Source organism: Armigeres subalbatus, chromosome 3, assembly GCF_024139115.2.
Source record: "Armigeres subalbatus isolate Guangzhou_Male chromosome 3, GZ_Asu_2, whole genome shotgun sequence".
Lineage (NCBI taxonomy): Eukaryota > Metazoa > Arthropoda > Insecta > Diptera > Culicidae > Armigeres > Armigeres subalbatus.
In genome coordinates, this window is record NC_085141.1 from 115,802,698 (window position 1) to 115,820,300 (window position 17,603).

Here is a 17,603-nt window from a genome sequence, read left to right on the forward strand (position 1 = left end):
TTACCGAAATCAACCTCCAATATCATCTAAGTAAGACATTTTCCTGGAAATTAGGATTTTAGACCTCCATTATCTAAGTTCAATGAAGCTGCCCAAGTTTCTCATGATTAATCGGTTCTGTTACAATTTTTCTTGACAGAGCGCAGAATCAGGTTCCCTCAGGACACGGTGTCTCTATGAAATATTATTTTTCAAAAATTAGTATCTTTGAAACACCAACCACGTGAAAGCAAATGATCTCTTTTTTCATATAGTGGGTAATGTTCTAAAACGTTCTGTCGGGTGATCTAAAACAATTTTTTTTTTTCACTATTTTTGGTGGTACTCCATAGAAATCTCAAATAATAGCCGCTTTAACCCTTCCCAAAATGAATGGAAAAATGATCCCCGATAGAACATTTTGAAAATGCACCTACGCGGAAGAGCTAATTTTGTTAGTGGGTGTTTTAGAGATACTGATTTTTTGAAAATAAGCCTTTTCGGACAAAGACACCGTGAGGAAAGTGGTCACTTTTATATTTGGCAAAATATTCAATGCTCTAATTCTAAGCATCCGCTTGTCCAACATCGTCGCATCCATCAGATTCTTGGGTTATATTTGTGAGACTACAAAGGGTTCGTAGGGGTCAAATACATGGATTCGCGTACCCGCCCATGAGAATCGAAACCATATAATTAAGGGAAAGAGAGATAAGAGCAACCGAATACTTTAAAACGGCTCATTGGGAGCACCGTAGCACCTACCTGAAGGACCGCTTGCGCTTGGTGTTCCGGCGGGCGAGGCTGGCCAGTGTGCCCTCGTGGTCGATCTCGTGGTTGCTGCCGTTCGCCTGCTGCGCATACAGGAGATGGGTCTGCGAGTTGACCCCCTCGCCGTTCTCGATGCTCAGCGAGCCGGTCCGTGAGCCGCCGGTTTTGTCGAGGGCGGCCATATCGAGTATCGCATTGAAGAGTGATGGCTTCTACAGGTGGAGTGGTTTTGTGGCGGTTTGGCGAGTTGATATTTTTTTGCGAATGTTTTAGTGATTTTGATTGGGAAGGGGTTTGTGTTTCGATTTGGCAGCCAAACCCGGTGATTGGGCAACACGTGCAATGTGTGAAATTGATCCGGATGGTGAGGTTTGCGAGTGACGGCATTTTGGTATGGTACAGTTTAATTCGTTTTTACAGTAGATTTTTTTTTGTAAGTAAGATTTAGCGGAAGCGAATTTTAATTGAAGCATAAAAACAAACAAACAAAATATATTAAATAGTTGAGAAAAATTTATTGTGTTAATTTTAATAATTGGGTCAGTGTTTTCAAACAGGCAGTTCACGCATCAAGGAACGCCTATACAAACTCAGAAAATAATCTATGCTAGAAAAGAGTTCCTTGATTCGTTGCTGATGAGAAATAGAAATTAACTTTTCCATTCTTAGATTTAGCCTTTGGAAAATTTTTATTTCTCTTGTTTAAGGGAACTCAAATTCAATCTGTATATACACTTTTGTCAGTTTATTAAAACATAAAAAAAACGAAGCAAAGATTTAAAACGGTGTAAAAGTTCAAACTGTAAAGGTTTAAAAGCATGCATACCGAGATATGAGAAAAAAACTATTTGAATAAAAATTGGAAAATCTGTTCAATTCACATGCACAAAAAGTTACCATCATTCACAGGAATGTGACTCAGAAAAAAAAAAATGTTTCTCCTTTATTTACAAATCATGTTATGTTGCGATTGACCAATTGAATGTTGAATCTGTTGTTTGTGGTAGTGTGGTTTGAAATCGCTATTGTTTGAATCTAGAAAATGAAACTAAAAATTTTGAAAAAGGAAAAGAACTAGAAATGTTCACTAAATGAGAAATTTCAGACGCCACAGGAATCGAAAATTCATTTTCAATCATAAGCATGACTAAGAAATCTAAAGCTAAAAGTTGTGATATCTACTCATCTAAAAGCAGCTATAGCTATGAAAGATGATACTGATAAATTTATTGATTAAATATAGGACAAGTGCTATCCAATTTTTGCGGATCATTATCCGCTATTTTTAAGTCCTCAATAGAGGAACTTGCAAATCTGAATCCTACCTTTTTTCCGTAATAAATAGGTAGTTCGACGAACCCCAGTTAGAGGAAATATAATTCCAAGAAAAATCGTTCAGAACCTTATTGTGGTGAATTGCAACGGATGTCAAAATAATGACGAAGATGATTATTTTAATATCCTTTCGATTATGATAATATCTCTTCTTTTTATTTGGCATTCTCTCAAGTTGGTGTTCACTCAGCACTTCCACAGTTATGGTCTGCGAGGTTTCTACGCCAAGTTACTATTTTTGCTACCGCATATTATAAAGCTACCACGATAATACTTTTATGCCCAGGGAAGTCGACCCAAAAATGCCGTAAACTGGACTGGGAATCGATCCCAGCCACCAGAGCATCTCACCGAAAGGCTGAGGAAGGCCGTATTAATCATATGATGATCATCAACTGAGGAAATGCGAATTGTTGAAAAGTTGAAAAGCAGGCCAAGTTCCAGCTGGAATGTAGAGCCATTGAAGAAGAAGAAGAAGGAAAGGACTATTTTGGCAAAATAGGCATTTTGGCCTGGAGAAAATCGAACAAATAGCAATTTATTTCAAAATGGTAACCTTCAGAAAATTAGCACCTTGGGATAAATGGTTAATCTGGTTAAAATGAATATATTGAGTAGCATGTCATAAGACGAGTAAGTGCTATTTCATTTATTTTCTTTACTTGATTGTAACTTCATACGGGATTGTTATCCCTCCTTTTAAATCATCAGGAACGTAATACTGGAAGCACAGAAAATCCTCTATCATCATCATTTCAGTCGCTATGCAAATCGTTGTTTCTACGACAGTTATGACTTTGAAAAATTATCACGTTATGAACCTACTCGCAATATGCATGCTGATGCATTTACAATTACATCAAACGGCTGAAAACCGAAATTTGTATCTCCAGAATTGAGAGGTGTTAAGATAGAATGAGTCGAAGGATATCAAACATAATATGATACATAGTGCTTCACCAAGTCACCCTAAGTACATAATAATCTACCGGATAATCTACCGGAGAATTATCTTATCAAGCTTTTTTTTTGTTTCCTTATTATTGTGAAATTTTTATATTGATATAAGTTCATCACACATTATAAACCCATTGCACAAAGGTCATTTCTCAGTGCAAGAAACCGTAATTCATCGTAAGTCGAGTAAGGATGTTAGATAAGTTGTTGTTGATCCAGTTGTTTGATTCTGAACGATTTTTCTAAAAAAAAACTATATTTCCCAATTTAGGCCGATACAAATATTTGAAAAAAATTATGTCCCACCCGTAGGATTTTTTGCCTAAAAATAATATTTTAAGGGGGCAACAAAAAGGTTTTCGGTAAATTTTGAGGATTTTCAAAACATTATTGAACAAAATTTTATTTATTTTCTTTATTTTAATATCTATTTTTTTATTATACACGACCCCCACATCAACCCCCCTTCCCCCCACCTAAACCTTTCGTAGACCAGTAGGGCATAATTTTTATGAAATATTTGTAACGGACTTTTTAAAACATACGATAAGTTGGCCCACTTTAAAGAAAAATGGACAGAATACGTGTTTGAGTTGTACAACAACATTTGAAAAGTTTTAGAAGCTTAATAAATATATCCTGAAAGGATTAGTTGCGTTCTTCTTAATAAATTGTAAAACTTCTATCCGATATATAAAGTAAAGCTTATAATTGCATTACTCAACTTCAATTCGTGTCACTCAGATCTCATGTGATCTATATTCAGTATTTGTGGGAAATATCAATACGTTTCCACCAATCTAGTAGAGTAAATGTTGTCTACAGAAGAACTCAACTGTCGTGGATACACGCAAAATCGATGTTAGTTCAATAGCAATGAAATGTCAAGGAAAGTTCGAGTTGGAGAGATTTGTAGATTTGGTGCAGTTCTTATAATAAATTTCATATAATGTGATCGGAATAAACAACGCACTCAGTTTGCTGTACAACATTTAGATTCAAAATAGAAAACCAGTATGAGCAAAGTCTGCAGAACTGTTTCATTCCAAAAAAAGTCGGCAGTGATTTGGAGCGGAGGACTGTATTTTACATTGAGCTGATTTATCACTAGTGGGACAAATTGAATTCAACAAAATCGAGCACGTCTAGAAAAAAGATGAAACTAATGTCCTGACTAAACTACTTTCTTGTGACTAAAATGATGTTCATTAATTACCTATTCAAAAACTCAACTGGTTTGGTAGTTCTAGCCATAAAAGAACAGAGTCAGTGGGAGATGAGTCTTGGTATATTAAAGCGGGAAGGAGTGGGACGTGTCAGCTCCTCGTTGGTCCAAGTGCCAAGTTTTTCGTACGGATCGTTCGAACAATATTTGCGAGGTTGGATTTAAAAATACTCGTAGGAAGATAAGAAGGAAGAACAGCTACAGGATTGTCCAGTTCTCATCGTTCGCGAGATAGTTCGTTTCAGTTACAGATTGAATCACAAGACCTTTGGAGGGATCATGTTGTGGGGGCACATGTTGAGCAGTGTCAGATCTTCGCTCTGTACGATTGGCCACCGTTCTGGCCCAGGAAGGGCGATAGCAATGTTCTCTCGAGGGGCGAATTGTGAATCTGTTCCTCCCGTTTCGGTGAGGTCGATATCTCGCCAGAACATGTCGTAACACAGCTCGCGCTTTGGAGGACCTCACGCTGCGTGTTTCTGCTCGAGTTCTCTGTATTGCCACGAGCGTAGAAGCGTTTGGGGCCCTTCAGTATCTTTCATCGGGGCAACATGGTTGGACAAGGACAAAACGGGCCGCTAATGATGTCTGCAATAAATGGTACACAGAAAGCGGTAAAGGATGAATGAGTTCTGTACAGGTAAGGATTTGGGAATGACTCGGTCTGTTGAGGATTGGTAAATGATTATAACTTGGTTTGGTAAGAAATAGTGACTGAAGAAATGAAATCGTTAGTGACTACATCTGACCATCCATAAGTCACTACATGATGTTTTGTAATCTTGAATATGTCTGCAATTAAAAAACTCACTACGTTATCTATATCGAATTATTTATAGTGATTAGGCCGAAGTGAAAAACATTCATCGATTGTATTGGAAGTAAGTAAGTGCTTTGTATAGACAATCCGTTCATTGCAGTAGTTTTAATTACTTTTCCAGCAAAATGATTTTAAAACGAATCGCTGTATGTTTAATTAATGTAATATAATTTTCGCAGCAATTCTTGCTTAGATAGAAATGTTTGATCTCTATTGTTTTGTTAAGAATAGGAAGTTTGGAGATTCGAAAACAAATTAAATTAAGAATACCGATTGTCTCGGCGTTTTGCCGAAAGCGTGAATGAGCTTTCAAATGTTGGATTCTCGGCAATCACAAAAGGTTGCATTCCATTGGTTTAGATTGCCGAAAATCGAATTTCCTAAGCCTTCTTATTAGTTTCCAATGAAATCTAACCTCAATATACGGAGAATATTAAAAACTTTTGATCGAAAGTTACAAGGATCTTGATCTCTATATGGGCTATTGGCCAGGTTTTGAGGTATTTCTAGGGATACATAGGAATATGGAATTATGCGAAACCTAAGTTAAAAGGTATTGAAAAAATGTGTTTTATGTGTCCTAAGCCGTCCAAACTGTTCTGTAGTACATATCCTTAAATGTATCAGCAAATATGTCTAGACACGAAATGTCTCAAGAGAATAAATATTTCCTAGGATATGTATGTGATCATAGAACATAACATTATAGACTGTTTAATGTAAACAAAATTAATCCAAGTTCTTCAGAACGTCCTGGTGATCAGAGACTGGATCTATCTGATCAACCAAGACCTGAATGATGTATTGGCGCATTGAAATATATTCCAGAAGTTCCATTAAGTTGATATGTACACACCCACCTTTAAAAGCTTCTACAGACGTTTTTGGCTTTCAAAAATGTCCTGGAATTCGTTATATAGGATACTCAAGCAACCATGTCCCAAATGATGTATCCGTGCATCGATAAACAACCCAAAAGATGTATTGAGATTATTAATTTCACTCATGACTTTTAAAAGCTACTACAGACCTATTTGATTCTCCAAAATGTTCTGGAAATTATTTCAATTCTGCCCAAATGGTTTGGATTCCAGTAGTTCTGTGCAAAGTTCCTATATCGAATGCAGTAGAAAATTCATATGGCTCTCCAATGACAACAGGCACGCTCCATATCATCCTGGCAAGTCAACGAATTCCAAGAGTCTCTCTATTTGGTATTCATTGACTACGAAAAAGCTTTCTATCGTATAAACCACGAAAAGCTACGGAGCTTCCTTAGACGAAAGGGAGCTCCGGACAAAATCGTCAGCCTCGTAGCGCACTAAGAGGCTTTTACGAGCCGAACCTGCATAACGTAGCTTTGTCTGACTACATTCGGGTAATCGCTGGAGTAAGGCAAGAATGTATTCTATCTCCGCTACTGTTCCTCATCGTAATCGATGAGACAACTGTAGTTGCGCTAGTGATTGCATCATCAATTCCTTCCCATCCCCGATAAACCGTGAGGACGTGGCCAGCGCCGTTATCGACTATTCAGAATATTAGAGCTTTCGGACTGTGCACATTGAGGTTGGAGAGCAAATCCCATGCTTCCATCCATTGGTTCCTTGTGCAATTGCGATTGCTCTGGTCATTCACCGAGTAGAAACTATGAAATGCACGGTCATCATGCTCATACAATGGCGCTCTGATATGCAGAGTAGGCTGAACGATCTGACCATCAACGTGAATAAGACCAAATCGTAGGCTAGCAAGACCAAGACGGTAGACGGGCAACCAGTGGAAGTGGTCGAAAACATTCAACATCTTGACAGCCAGTTGGTGTCGGACAGCGGAATAAAGATTGTCATGGTAGCCCGGATCAAGAAGGCTAGAGCTGCTTTTGCAAATTTACGAATCACATGGAGAACCAATCAGATTAGTCAAGACACCGCATTTCGACGCAAGCAGACCCAGGGGCTTGTGGCAACGTAGCCTCAATAAATAAATAGAAGAATAGAGGAATCTGACCTGAGCCCAGGCAACCTCCTAGGACGGAAATCTTTTTTCCTTGGCCTTATACACGCAACCCTCCTTTTACGGCACTTATTGGGAGGGCGTAAAAAGTTTTTTGTTTCAATAACTAATTTTTAACTTAATTTATTGATCTTGGGACAATTTTAAAAATATACATAATCATAGCAATCCAAAAATACGAATTGTATATGTTATTTTCACATATTCTAGAGCTTCCAAGAACTCCCTGGAGCTTAGGCTTTCAGGCCTCTACGCATGAACTGACATCTATAGGTATTTTTGATATGGTACATGCTACCAGCGAACCAAACATCAATATTCCTTACGTTTCTTTAATCAAGTTGGACATGCCTTCAACATTTGTTCCATTCCAAACCATCTAAGAATTCCAAGAACTGGAGTACAGGCCTGAAGGTCATAACGCATGACAAAAGATTTGTCTGCTCCTTTCAGAAATCGGGACTGATCTGCGATTTGGGCGACTTATTCTGTAAACTAACATTGTTCCATCAATTCCATAGAAAGCAAGCGTTTTTCACCAAAACTATTTTCCTTATCTGATAGATACCGTAGTTTTAGGCATATTTGTCCCATGTTTGCTGTGATTCCTATCTACATGGGACAGTTATGCGTCTAACGGTAGTATATCCCAGGAAAGTTTTGGATGACCTGGAAAAAAACAGTTATTGAAAGCGTGTACAGTTTTATTCTACGGATTGAAGAAGGCATGAAACATTTTTTAAACCAGATATCAGCCCTTTAATTACGCGTGTACGCTTTAAGGCATACATTCCATGCCATTCTTGGATGACCTAGGACAAAACAGTTATTTGAGGCGACTCCATTCTTTTCTATGTATTAAAAAGTGCATTTTCAAATAGAAAGAATAACCCTTTGTTTACGCGTGTATACCTTAAGTCCATTACTCCAGGGAGTTCTTGAATGAACTGGAAAGGAAAAGCTATTGAAAGGGTATCCGCTTTGATTCACTAGATCGAATAGGACATGAACCATTTAAAAAAAAGAAATAACAGCCTTTCAGTCACGCGTGAAGGATGAACTGCGAAGAAACAGTTATTAATGGCGTATCCAATTTGGTTCACTAGATCGAATAGGACATGAACCATTGAAAACAAGATAAAGCAGCTTTTTGGTTACGCGTGAAGACTTCAAGGCCTATACTCCAAGGAATTCTTGGATGAACTGAAAAAAAAAAAACATTTATTGAAGGCGTATCCAATTTGGGTCTCTATATCGAATAGGACATGAACCATTTAAAAAAAAAGATCACATCTCTTTGGTTACGCGTGTAGACCTTAGCACCTAAATTCCAATGGATGACCTTCAACGGAACAGTTGTTGAAAACGATTCCAATTTGGTTTCTTGGATCAAATGGGGAATGTATTATTTAAAAAAAGATTTCAACCCCTTGGTTACACGTGTAGACTTCAAGGCCTATACTCCAGGGAATTCTTGCATGAACTGAAACTGAACAGTTGTTGAAGACATATCCAATTTAGTTTCATGGATCAAATAGGTATTAACCCTTTGGTTATGTGTGTAGATCTTTTTTTTTTCTGTCGTGTACAATATCCACTGCGACCAGATATTTGATCTATTGTGGCGGTGTAGATCTTAAGGTCTTGGTTAAGCGTGTAAAATCCAGTAGCAATTCTTGGATGACCTGAAGATACAAAACAGCTACTTAGCTCTTTGGGTTTCTGAGAGTGCCTTCTAATTGGTTTACTTTTGGATGACAATATTGCTTAAAATTATTTTTACGTGCCACGTGCCGTAAAACGAAGTGACGTATAAAAAAGTGCCGTAAAAAGAAGGCTGAGTGTATACCCTTACGAGTGCTCAGGACACATGAGTGAGTGAGTCTTCCATGGTCAAAGTAACCAAGTTAGTTCCTAACTCAAAATGACTCAATACATTGGAAGCCTTAAAGTCCCGGAGGAAGGGTCACCCGGCCAGTCTACACAGGCGAGTTCCATTAATGTTAGTTCAATTCCTGCCCTGAAGTCATTTTTGTCCGTAGCTCAATACGATTGCCAAGCATACTCTCTTTTTTAAGACGCTTGCCTGGCTGCCTCATGGAAACCCCATGCCCTCTCGTTACCGTCGAGTCACCATTGTCAGCATCCTGTAGTCCCGGTCCTGTATACGAATAAAAGGAAAAGATATTTCCAAAATCCACACGATCAGACCAAATTTTGTTAGCTTTTCGAAAGCACCTTCTCCGTGTATCGTCATAATCGTCCTCGTCATCGAGCAGTAAAAAAAACTTTGGTGGTAGTTATTACTTGATGTTCGTGAATGCATCAAGTCGCGCATTTTGTGTGCATTCACTGCCAAAGAAAATACATTTTTTGTGTGATTTACACTCCACCTGAGTAACAATCCAGTCTAGTAATAAAGTTGGTGCTGCTAGAGTGGATTGTTACTCAAATGGGTCCTAATGATAGCATAGTAATTGTGGATGACTACCCATGCGATTGCTCGAGAAGGGTGCCCCTTTTCAAGCTAGTCCTGAGACGAGGGACAGAGCGAGCGGCCAGTGGCTAGAGGAAGGAGAGGTGCAACAGCGACCCTCTAGTCATCGGGCTCAGCCCGTATCGCAAAGGCAGAACAGAAACGGCAGCAGAAGAAATCACCAAGCCAATGCTGCACCTGCTGATGTTGCTGTGGTTGATTGACGTCAATCACTCATGTTGGCGGGCCGCACACGGCAACGGATCATGTGGACAAGGGAGATGAATCAGTACGTGATCCGTTGCTCCTACGTTTGCACCAGGATGGAGACGGATATGTCCGGCAGACCGGCGATGCTGGAGATGTTCAATGAGAGGTTCCCTCGGTTTGCACTCCAGCTTGACCAGAACAAGTTGTACACACGCCAGAGAGCTATTATGTCACATAATATGCTGACTCCAGAAGACGTAGAGTACATCAAGCGGGAAGTGCGGAGGAAACTAGGAGAGGAGGAAGATGCAAGATCGAGCGATTTGATTGCACCCGCCGCTCCAGAACCAACAGTGGAATTGCAACGACAGCAATTGAAGGACAAACTAGCCAATCATATGGGGACAGCAGTTACACAGCTCCGTGGGAAAAACTCCATGTCCCAGCATCGGACACCCAAGTTGCAGTACTCCTATCGGTTGACGAGTACAGTAAGCATCCAACCAGGATATTTTGCCACAGTACTTGGAAACCCTCCTTAGCCGTGCGGTAAGACGCGCGGCTACAAAGCAAGACCATGCTGCGGGTGGCTGGGTTCGATTCCCGGTGCCGGTATAGGCAATTCTCGGATTGGAAATTGTCTCGACTTCCCTGGGCATTAGGTATCATCGTGTTAGCCTCATGATATACGAATGCAAAATGGTAACTTGGCTAAGAAACCTCGCAGTTAATAACTGTGGAAGTGCTTAATGAACACTAAGCTGCGAGGCGGCTCTGTCCCAGTGTGGGGATGTAATGCCAATAAGAAGAAGACTTGGAAACCGTGGAGAACCTTGAGGAGCTGCAGTTTATCGTGTATTCGGCTGCAGTGGCTGCTGTTGGGATTGCGAACGCGCCCGCAAGGCATGCCAAAGGATCGGAACACTTCGAATCCAGCCAAGTACAGACCAATAACGTGCCTCTCGAGTCTGTACAAAGTGCTGTCATCAGTAATAGCAAGGAGCGTGCAGAACCATTACGACGTCAACAACCTTATGACCGAGGAACAAAAAGGATGTCGACGCAACACTCGAGGCTGCAAGGATCAGGTCATCATTGTTGCAGTCCTTGTTGAACAAGCCACCCACAAGCAAAGAAACCTGAGCATGGGGTATATCGACTTTAAAAAAGCATACGACTCAGTACTTTACTCGTACCTTCTTAAGGTACTGCAGTTGTATAAGATAGACGGTAACGTCATCAGGCTAATGCAGCACGCTATGGGGATGTGGAGCACATCCCTACACATTACCGATGTAGAAAAGGTGTTACGGTCCAGGACTCTCAGCATCAGGAGGGGCATATTCCAAGGCGATACCTTTAGTCCTTTATGGTTTTGCCTTGCCATTAACCCTCTTAGCAGAGCACTCAACCAACACAACTATGGCTATCATTTGAAGAGTGGGAAAAGGAGTACAAACATTACCCACACCTTCTTTATGGACGACTTGAAGCTGTTTGCGGAATCTGTGGAGAAGCTGCACCAATTTCTGCAACGACATACGGATAGAGTTTGGAATTGATAAATGTCGATCCATACATCTACGCTGGGGTCACCTGGTGGATGCCGACAGTTTCCGCGTCAACGAACAGGAAGAAATTCAAAACATGGTTGAAGGCGAAACGTACAAGATCCTAGGTTTCCTGCAACTGAAGGGAACTCGCCACACAATTATCAAGAAGGAGCTGTAGGAGAAGTTCTTGCATCACGCCAACCGTATTTTGAAAAGCTTCTTGTCGGCTGCAGGAAAGTGAAGGCGATAAACACGTTTGCCGTGTCCTTGTTGACGTGCAGTTTCGTGGTGGTGAAGTGGACCAAGTTTGACCTGGAGGCGTTAGAATGAGCAGTACGAGTGGCGTTCATTAAGCATCGCATGCGCCATCCAAAATCGTGCCTTGAGAGAGTCACCCCACCACGTACAGTAGGAGGAAGAGGCGTCACTATGTGTTTCCCAGATTCAGCATTTGTGGAGATACTTTGTGGAAAGCCAGAACCGCCCCGAAATCTATCGCGCTGTGTGTGAATCTGACCACGGATTCAGTGTCCTGCATCTGGTGCAGGAGGACTATCAGCTGATTTGCGACATCAAAACTGTCGACGTGATGACCGCATCGTGGTAGCAGAAGGAGTTGCATGGGACGCACCCACATCAACTGAAGCTGGAATCTATCGACAAAGTCGTCGAATACGTGGCTAGTGCGGGGTGAACTCTACTCAGAAACAGAAGGATTCATGGTAACCATCCAGGACCGGGTAATTGCGACGAAGAACTATCGGCAATATATCGATACAAACGACTCATCTGCTTTAGTAAACAAAGATTCAAACGTCGATTTGACGAATCTGATAGCTCTCCCAGGCAAACCAACACCATCAACAGGTAGCAGAAGCCTTCATCGTATTTTGCGTGGGATTGCTTTCAGATTCGTCAAATCTACCTTTGAATCTTTGTTTACTAAAGCAGATGAGTCGTTTCGAAAATTTGGTATTGATATATTGCACAAAAATGTGGAGGACCGCTGCAGGAAGTGCAATTCAGTAGGATAGACGATCTAGCATATCGCGTCCGGGTATTCAGCCTTAGCTGATTCAGCCTATTCTTCGCCATAACGAAGTAGCCAAGATTGTACACGAACAGCTTACTTTAAAGCCCATCTTGGCTAACCAGTTTGTCGCCTACTACAAATATGTGCCTGTCCAGGTTCTGGAAAATAGTTCCGTGAAGCTGTACTGGGATCGCGAGATCACAACGGATGTCCTCATTCGTGTCAATCGGCCCGATATTGTGGTCTACGACAAAAGGATGAAGCGGGTAACCCTCATCGGCATTGCTGTACTGCTAGACCATAATGTCCAAACGACATTCTCCAACATGATAACGACGTACCACAACTTGGCGAAGGAGTTAAAGCAGATGTGGCACCTGAAGGATGTGCGTATAATTCCGGTTGTTATCTCAGCAACCGGAATTGTCCCAAAATCTCTTCTGAGATCCTTAGGATAGCTGGAACTATCTTATAACCTCCATAGTATCCAAAAAGACAGTAGTTCTGGGAATTTGCAGCATCGTTAGAAAAGTCCCTTCGAAACGCGCAGAGGGTTACGGCAAGGTGATGGTTTTTCGTGCCTGCTATTCAACATCACTTTGGAAGAAGTAATGCAAAGGGCGGGGATTGGCACGATTTTTACGATTTTTACGAAGTCCGTTCAGCTATTTGGTTTCATCGACGACATTAATATTATGTCACGTAACTTTGAGAAGATGGAATAAGCCTACATCAAACTGAAAAGAAACTAAGTCATCAATACGTCGAAAACGAAGTACATGATATGAAGAGACTCAAGAGAGAATAATGTTAGCCATCCACCACAAGTTTGTATCGGTAACGAAACCAAGAAGGCGAGGAGCGCAGCGAGCAAGGTGGAAGACGATTTGCGGACCCTCCGCAGATGGCGTGGTTAGTGACGTGTAGCCATGAAACGAACCGAATGGGGAAGACTTTTATGCACTGCACAGGCCACTCTGGCCTTAGTCTGAAAATAAAATACTCAAAATGATGCCAACATGCTTATTGAACTGGATTGGGTATATACCTTTATATAAATCCCGATTGATCTGGTAAATAAGGTAACTGTCCTATTTTGGACCCCTAGAGGAAGTGCATCCCAATATATGCTTATATCTATTGAAATACAGGTTCGATATGGGCGGAAATGACACCATTTCAAAGATGATAGTCTTATTTATGAAATAGAAATTCGAAATGGGCTTCAGTTATTGATAAATCAGTGAAATTTGCCATTTTCTGAAATAAAAATATTTTTCGTTTTGGACAGTGCAACATATTTTGGACCCCCAAATGTACACATTTTGGACATCCTTAATTTAGTCTCTTTAAAGTCGAATTTCTAATTTACCCTGGTCAATTGAGCCGAAGCCAAGTCTTATCTTTCGATTGGGATGCATCAATGAGAGGATTCCTCCGTTTTAAATTCACAATCTCGACAAAAACTTATTGTGCATGTTCTGAGATTTTCAGTGATGTATACTTTTAAGGTTCCCCCAAACACACGCGATGCGACAGTCGCGACGCGATTCTATCGCTTGGCGACATCGATTCTGTCGCCATTGATATGGAAGCGTAAGTAGAACATTGCCTGCAGCGACCGAACGATAGAATCGCGGCGACTAGTTGTCGCCGTCGCGGCGATGAAATCGTTTAGGTCTGGGGGAGCCTTTAAGCGTAACGCATTGTAACGCTCGCCTTCTTGAACAAACTAATTTCCTCGAAATTTCATCTAAATATCGCTTTTTCGCACGGGAAACCAGTGAAACAGATGCTGAACAATATTAATTTCCTGAAGCCAATGGGGAATTAGCAGCGGAATTGTTTTTAGTTTAGAAATCAGAAAAATGTCACCAGGAGGGTCCAAAATGTGTAGGGGTCCAAATCAAGTTGGTTATCCTACCAGCGGTTGAACTTGAAAATGTTCTGAAGAACCTCGATCATCTCCTATTCCTGGAAATTGATCTGGCTTGAAGTTCAGGATGACTGAACCGGATTGAATGTTCCGAGCTGCCATACAATGTGGTGAAGGATTTAAATATTTCAAATTCATGCTCTCAGACGTGAAATGTATTCAAGGTTTCGGATATCTGGGACTTAAGGATATGTCAAACTTGACCTACGTTATTTTATCTGTAAAGCCAGCATGAACAATTTCGCTGGAGAAGGATCTCTCTTCTGTGATTTTACACAGCCAATATAAAACACTGGGCATACAAATATAACCCATCCATTCTGAAAGGGTAAATTTGAATAGCATCAGAATCTGATTTCAAAACAACATCAAAACAGTTTTTCATCTTAATAGTTATTAAATTAATAAATCAATTAGTAATCGATTATAGTTCGACTGCGATATTTGTTCCTGTCTTCTGGATTTTCCAGTCCAAAAATTATTCAAATGCGTTCACTTTTGCATTGCTCGACGTTTTGGCCCATTTTTTAAGTGTTTTTCAAGAGAAAAGCTGTAGCCGTTTTTCGTACACTTAACATCTATGAGCACGGCAAAAAGCTTTTCCCATGAAAAAGACCCAATAAACGGGCCGAAATGTCGGGCAATGCAAATGTGAACCCGTTTGAATAATTTTTAGACTGAAAAGTCAGAAGACAGGATCAATTAGTAATTCTATTAAATGACAATTGTGCCATCAAAAACTCAATATGAGAGCTAGGACGGCCAATGAGAAGCCATGTTTTAACACTGTCGTGATTGACCTTAAGTGGTTTTTCATTAGAAAACGTATTTTACGTTCTCATATTAGGTTTGCTGTGGATACAATGTTATACTTTGTAAAAACCAGAATGAGCTTAACTCTAGCTATAATTTATGTTACTTTCTGCATGTATTAGCAAACAATTATTGAAAATTTTGGATTTAATACAAATTTGAGGAGCTGTCCTTGATCTGGACTGAAAAAGAAACAGGACATGCGACTTATATCTAAATATTGGAGTAAGTCCTTTAGACGATAATAAAACTTCCGATACATTTGCAATGAATTAGCAGTCTTGGGTATGCGAAGCTAGAGCAGGGATGAAGTGAGGGTCATTTAATTAGTATACGTATATGTTTACGTACGAAAATTTTCCGGGGGCTGGCATAATTGTGGAAAAACTATTATAATTGAAAATTATGCAATGAACTCGAAGGGAGAAAATAATTCTCAAAACAGAACTAAAACTACTTACGTTTGGTCTACGAAAAATTTCCTTCTAACGCTCGAACAGTGAAACCACCTGCCGATATCAAAGAGTTCTACTACCATCTCTACAAAAATCTCCAACGTCTATTTTTGGACTTTTTCAAACTAGACTCAGATGAACTTCTCTAAAGAAATGTGCACAGCCGAATCAGTATTTGTTAGGAAGCCGGTCCTTCTTGATTTATGTTACTGAGAAACATGGAATTCTAAAATCCCTTTAAACTTTTGCTTGCATTCGTGTTCATCTATCGTATGAGAAATGCTAGTGGTGACTACGTTTGAAGTTTCTATTCTATATATTATGATGTGTCTTTTTTTTCTAGAAAAAAGTGTGAGAGTGTACCCAAGTGGTCAATGTTGAGATAATAAAAAGCGATAAGTTTACTTAGTAATGAATGTAATTGTTTTTGGCCGGGGTATCGTATTGAATTACTCGTATAGAAAATGTGTTCGTTCAAATTCGTTCACACTTATCTATTCTATTCTAGCGATTTTTCGACAAAAGTGAAAAAGTGCGCATTATGAAAGATAAATAATCGGACAAATGAAAATGGAACTGAATAACTCGAAACTATCGGAAAACAACACGCATTTGAACCGGAATAATATGGTAATCAAAAAAATTTTGAAACGGAAACTAATTAAATCAAACGGAAGCGTATCTTTTGTTTAGGTGAGGAAGTTCGTAAGGAAACAAAATCGAAAACAACTCGATTTGTAGCATTGAATAAGAGGAAGATAATAAAAACAGTGAGTAATACCGGCAGTCTGGCCGTGGGACTATTTTTGCTTGCATCTTGTGCCTGAAAAAATGAACGGCCGTGATGTTACGAAGTTGGTATAATTGAATAGTGTGCATTTATTTTGAATGAAATAAAAAATGTTGTCATAAACTAAATTAAATTTTTCTACCTACGTTTTAAAACCAAGTTCTTTTTGAAAGTTTGGAATAGTTTTGTTTGAAAAGTGATAGCAATTCCTTGTTTGGCATTGCGATTATCCCTCCCTAATGTTACAGAAACCTGCAAATGTGGCGTTAGCAATTTCAAAATGAAATAAACAATAAGTCAACTATAATAAATGAGAACGAGTGAATGGTACAACAAAGGATTATGAACAAAGGGAAACAATGAATCTAAACATAGAATAGAACTGGAACAAAATAACAGAGAGATAGTTCAAAGACAGAGACAGTGTACGTAAACAGTGTCAAATACTCTTTGCTAGACGACGAAAAATCGCATAAAGAACGACTCTATATTTGCAACGAACAGAAACAACATAAAATGGAAACTGAAAAAAAAACTTTTACTCAATTTACTTATTGATTCCATCATTAAATCGGACAACACTCCACTAGTTGAAGTGCAACGAAACAACAGTAGGATTCAAAACTGGTCAAAACAATAATCATAACTCAGAAATATCATTAACTCAGACTTCTGGCAATAGACAAATTAAACCGAAACAGACAACATGAATTGGTATGTTGAAACTAAAGTGTAACGAAAGTAATCCAATCATATTTTAAATTGCACTTCAAGGCCATTTTAAGCTTTTTTTTCTCACTGGTAAATAGTGGTTTTTGAATCTACTTGATTTGAGATTACAATTAAATTACATTGTTTTTACGTGACTTTTTTTGGACTGTTACATCTCCAGAATAATTTATTCGAAGATGAATTGAAGGGCACGATCGATATTTTTTTTCTCGATAACCAACTTAAGAACAAAACTAAACCAGTCGCTATCCGCATGCAGTTTACTTACCGGCAGGTCCGACTCGATCTGGCCGAACTTTGTGTTTCGCCAGGACTCCAGAATGAGCAACCCGGCGTAAATTTTGCCCACCGTCAGCTTGCCCGTGTTCAGTTCGTCCTTCCGTGGCACCAGCAGGTCCAGCAGCTTTTTCGCCTGCAGCGGCCAAATGTGGCTGATCGTTTGACGCAGTTCCTGGTCCGCTTGGTCCATTTCCTCGGCTGGATGGGATAAGGAAAAGTATGA

General features: G+C 39.7%; 1 protein-coding gene across 9 annotated transcripts in view; it reads right to left on the minus strand.

The window, feature by feature from the left end:
* LOC134220600 (voltage-dependent calcium channel type A subunit alpha-1) overlaps positions 1–17,603 on the minus strand; it is a 283,554-nt gene that overhangs the window by 45,834 nt on the left and 220,117 nt on the right. For 8 of the 9 annotated variants that reach the window (XM_062699693.1, XM_062699692.1, XM_062699696.1 and 5 more), the window contains one exon: positions 17,370–17,578. In XM_062699693.1, coding sequence (XP_062555677.1) covers positions 17,370–17,578 — 209 coding nt within the window. Of the gene's footprint in view, positions 1–740; positions 963–17,369; positions 17,579–17,603 lie in introns of those variants that run through there. The other variant, XM_062699698.1, reaches the window with a different exon arrangement.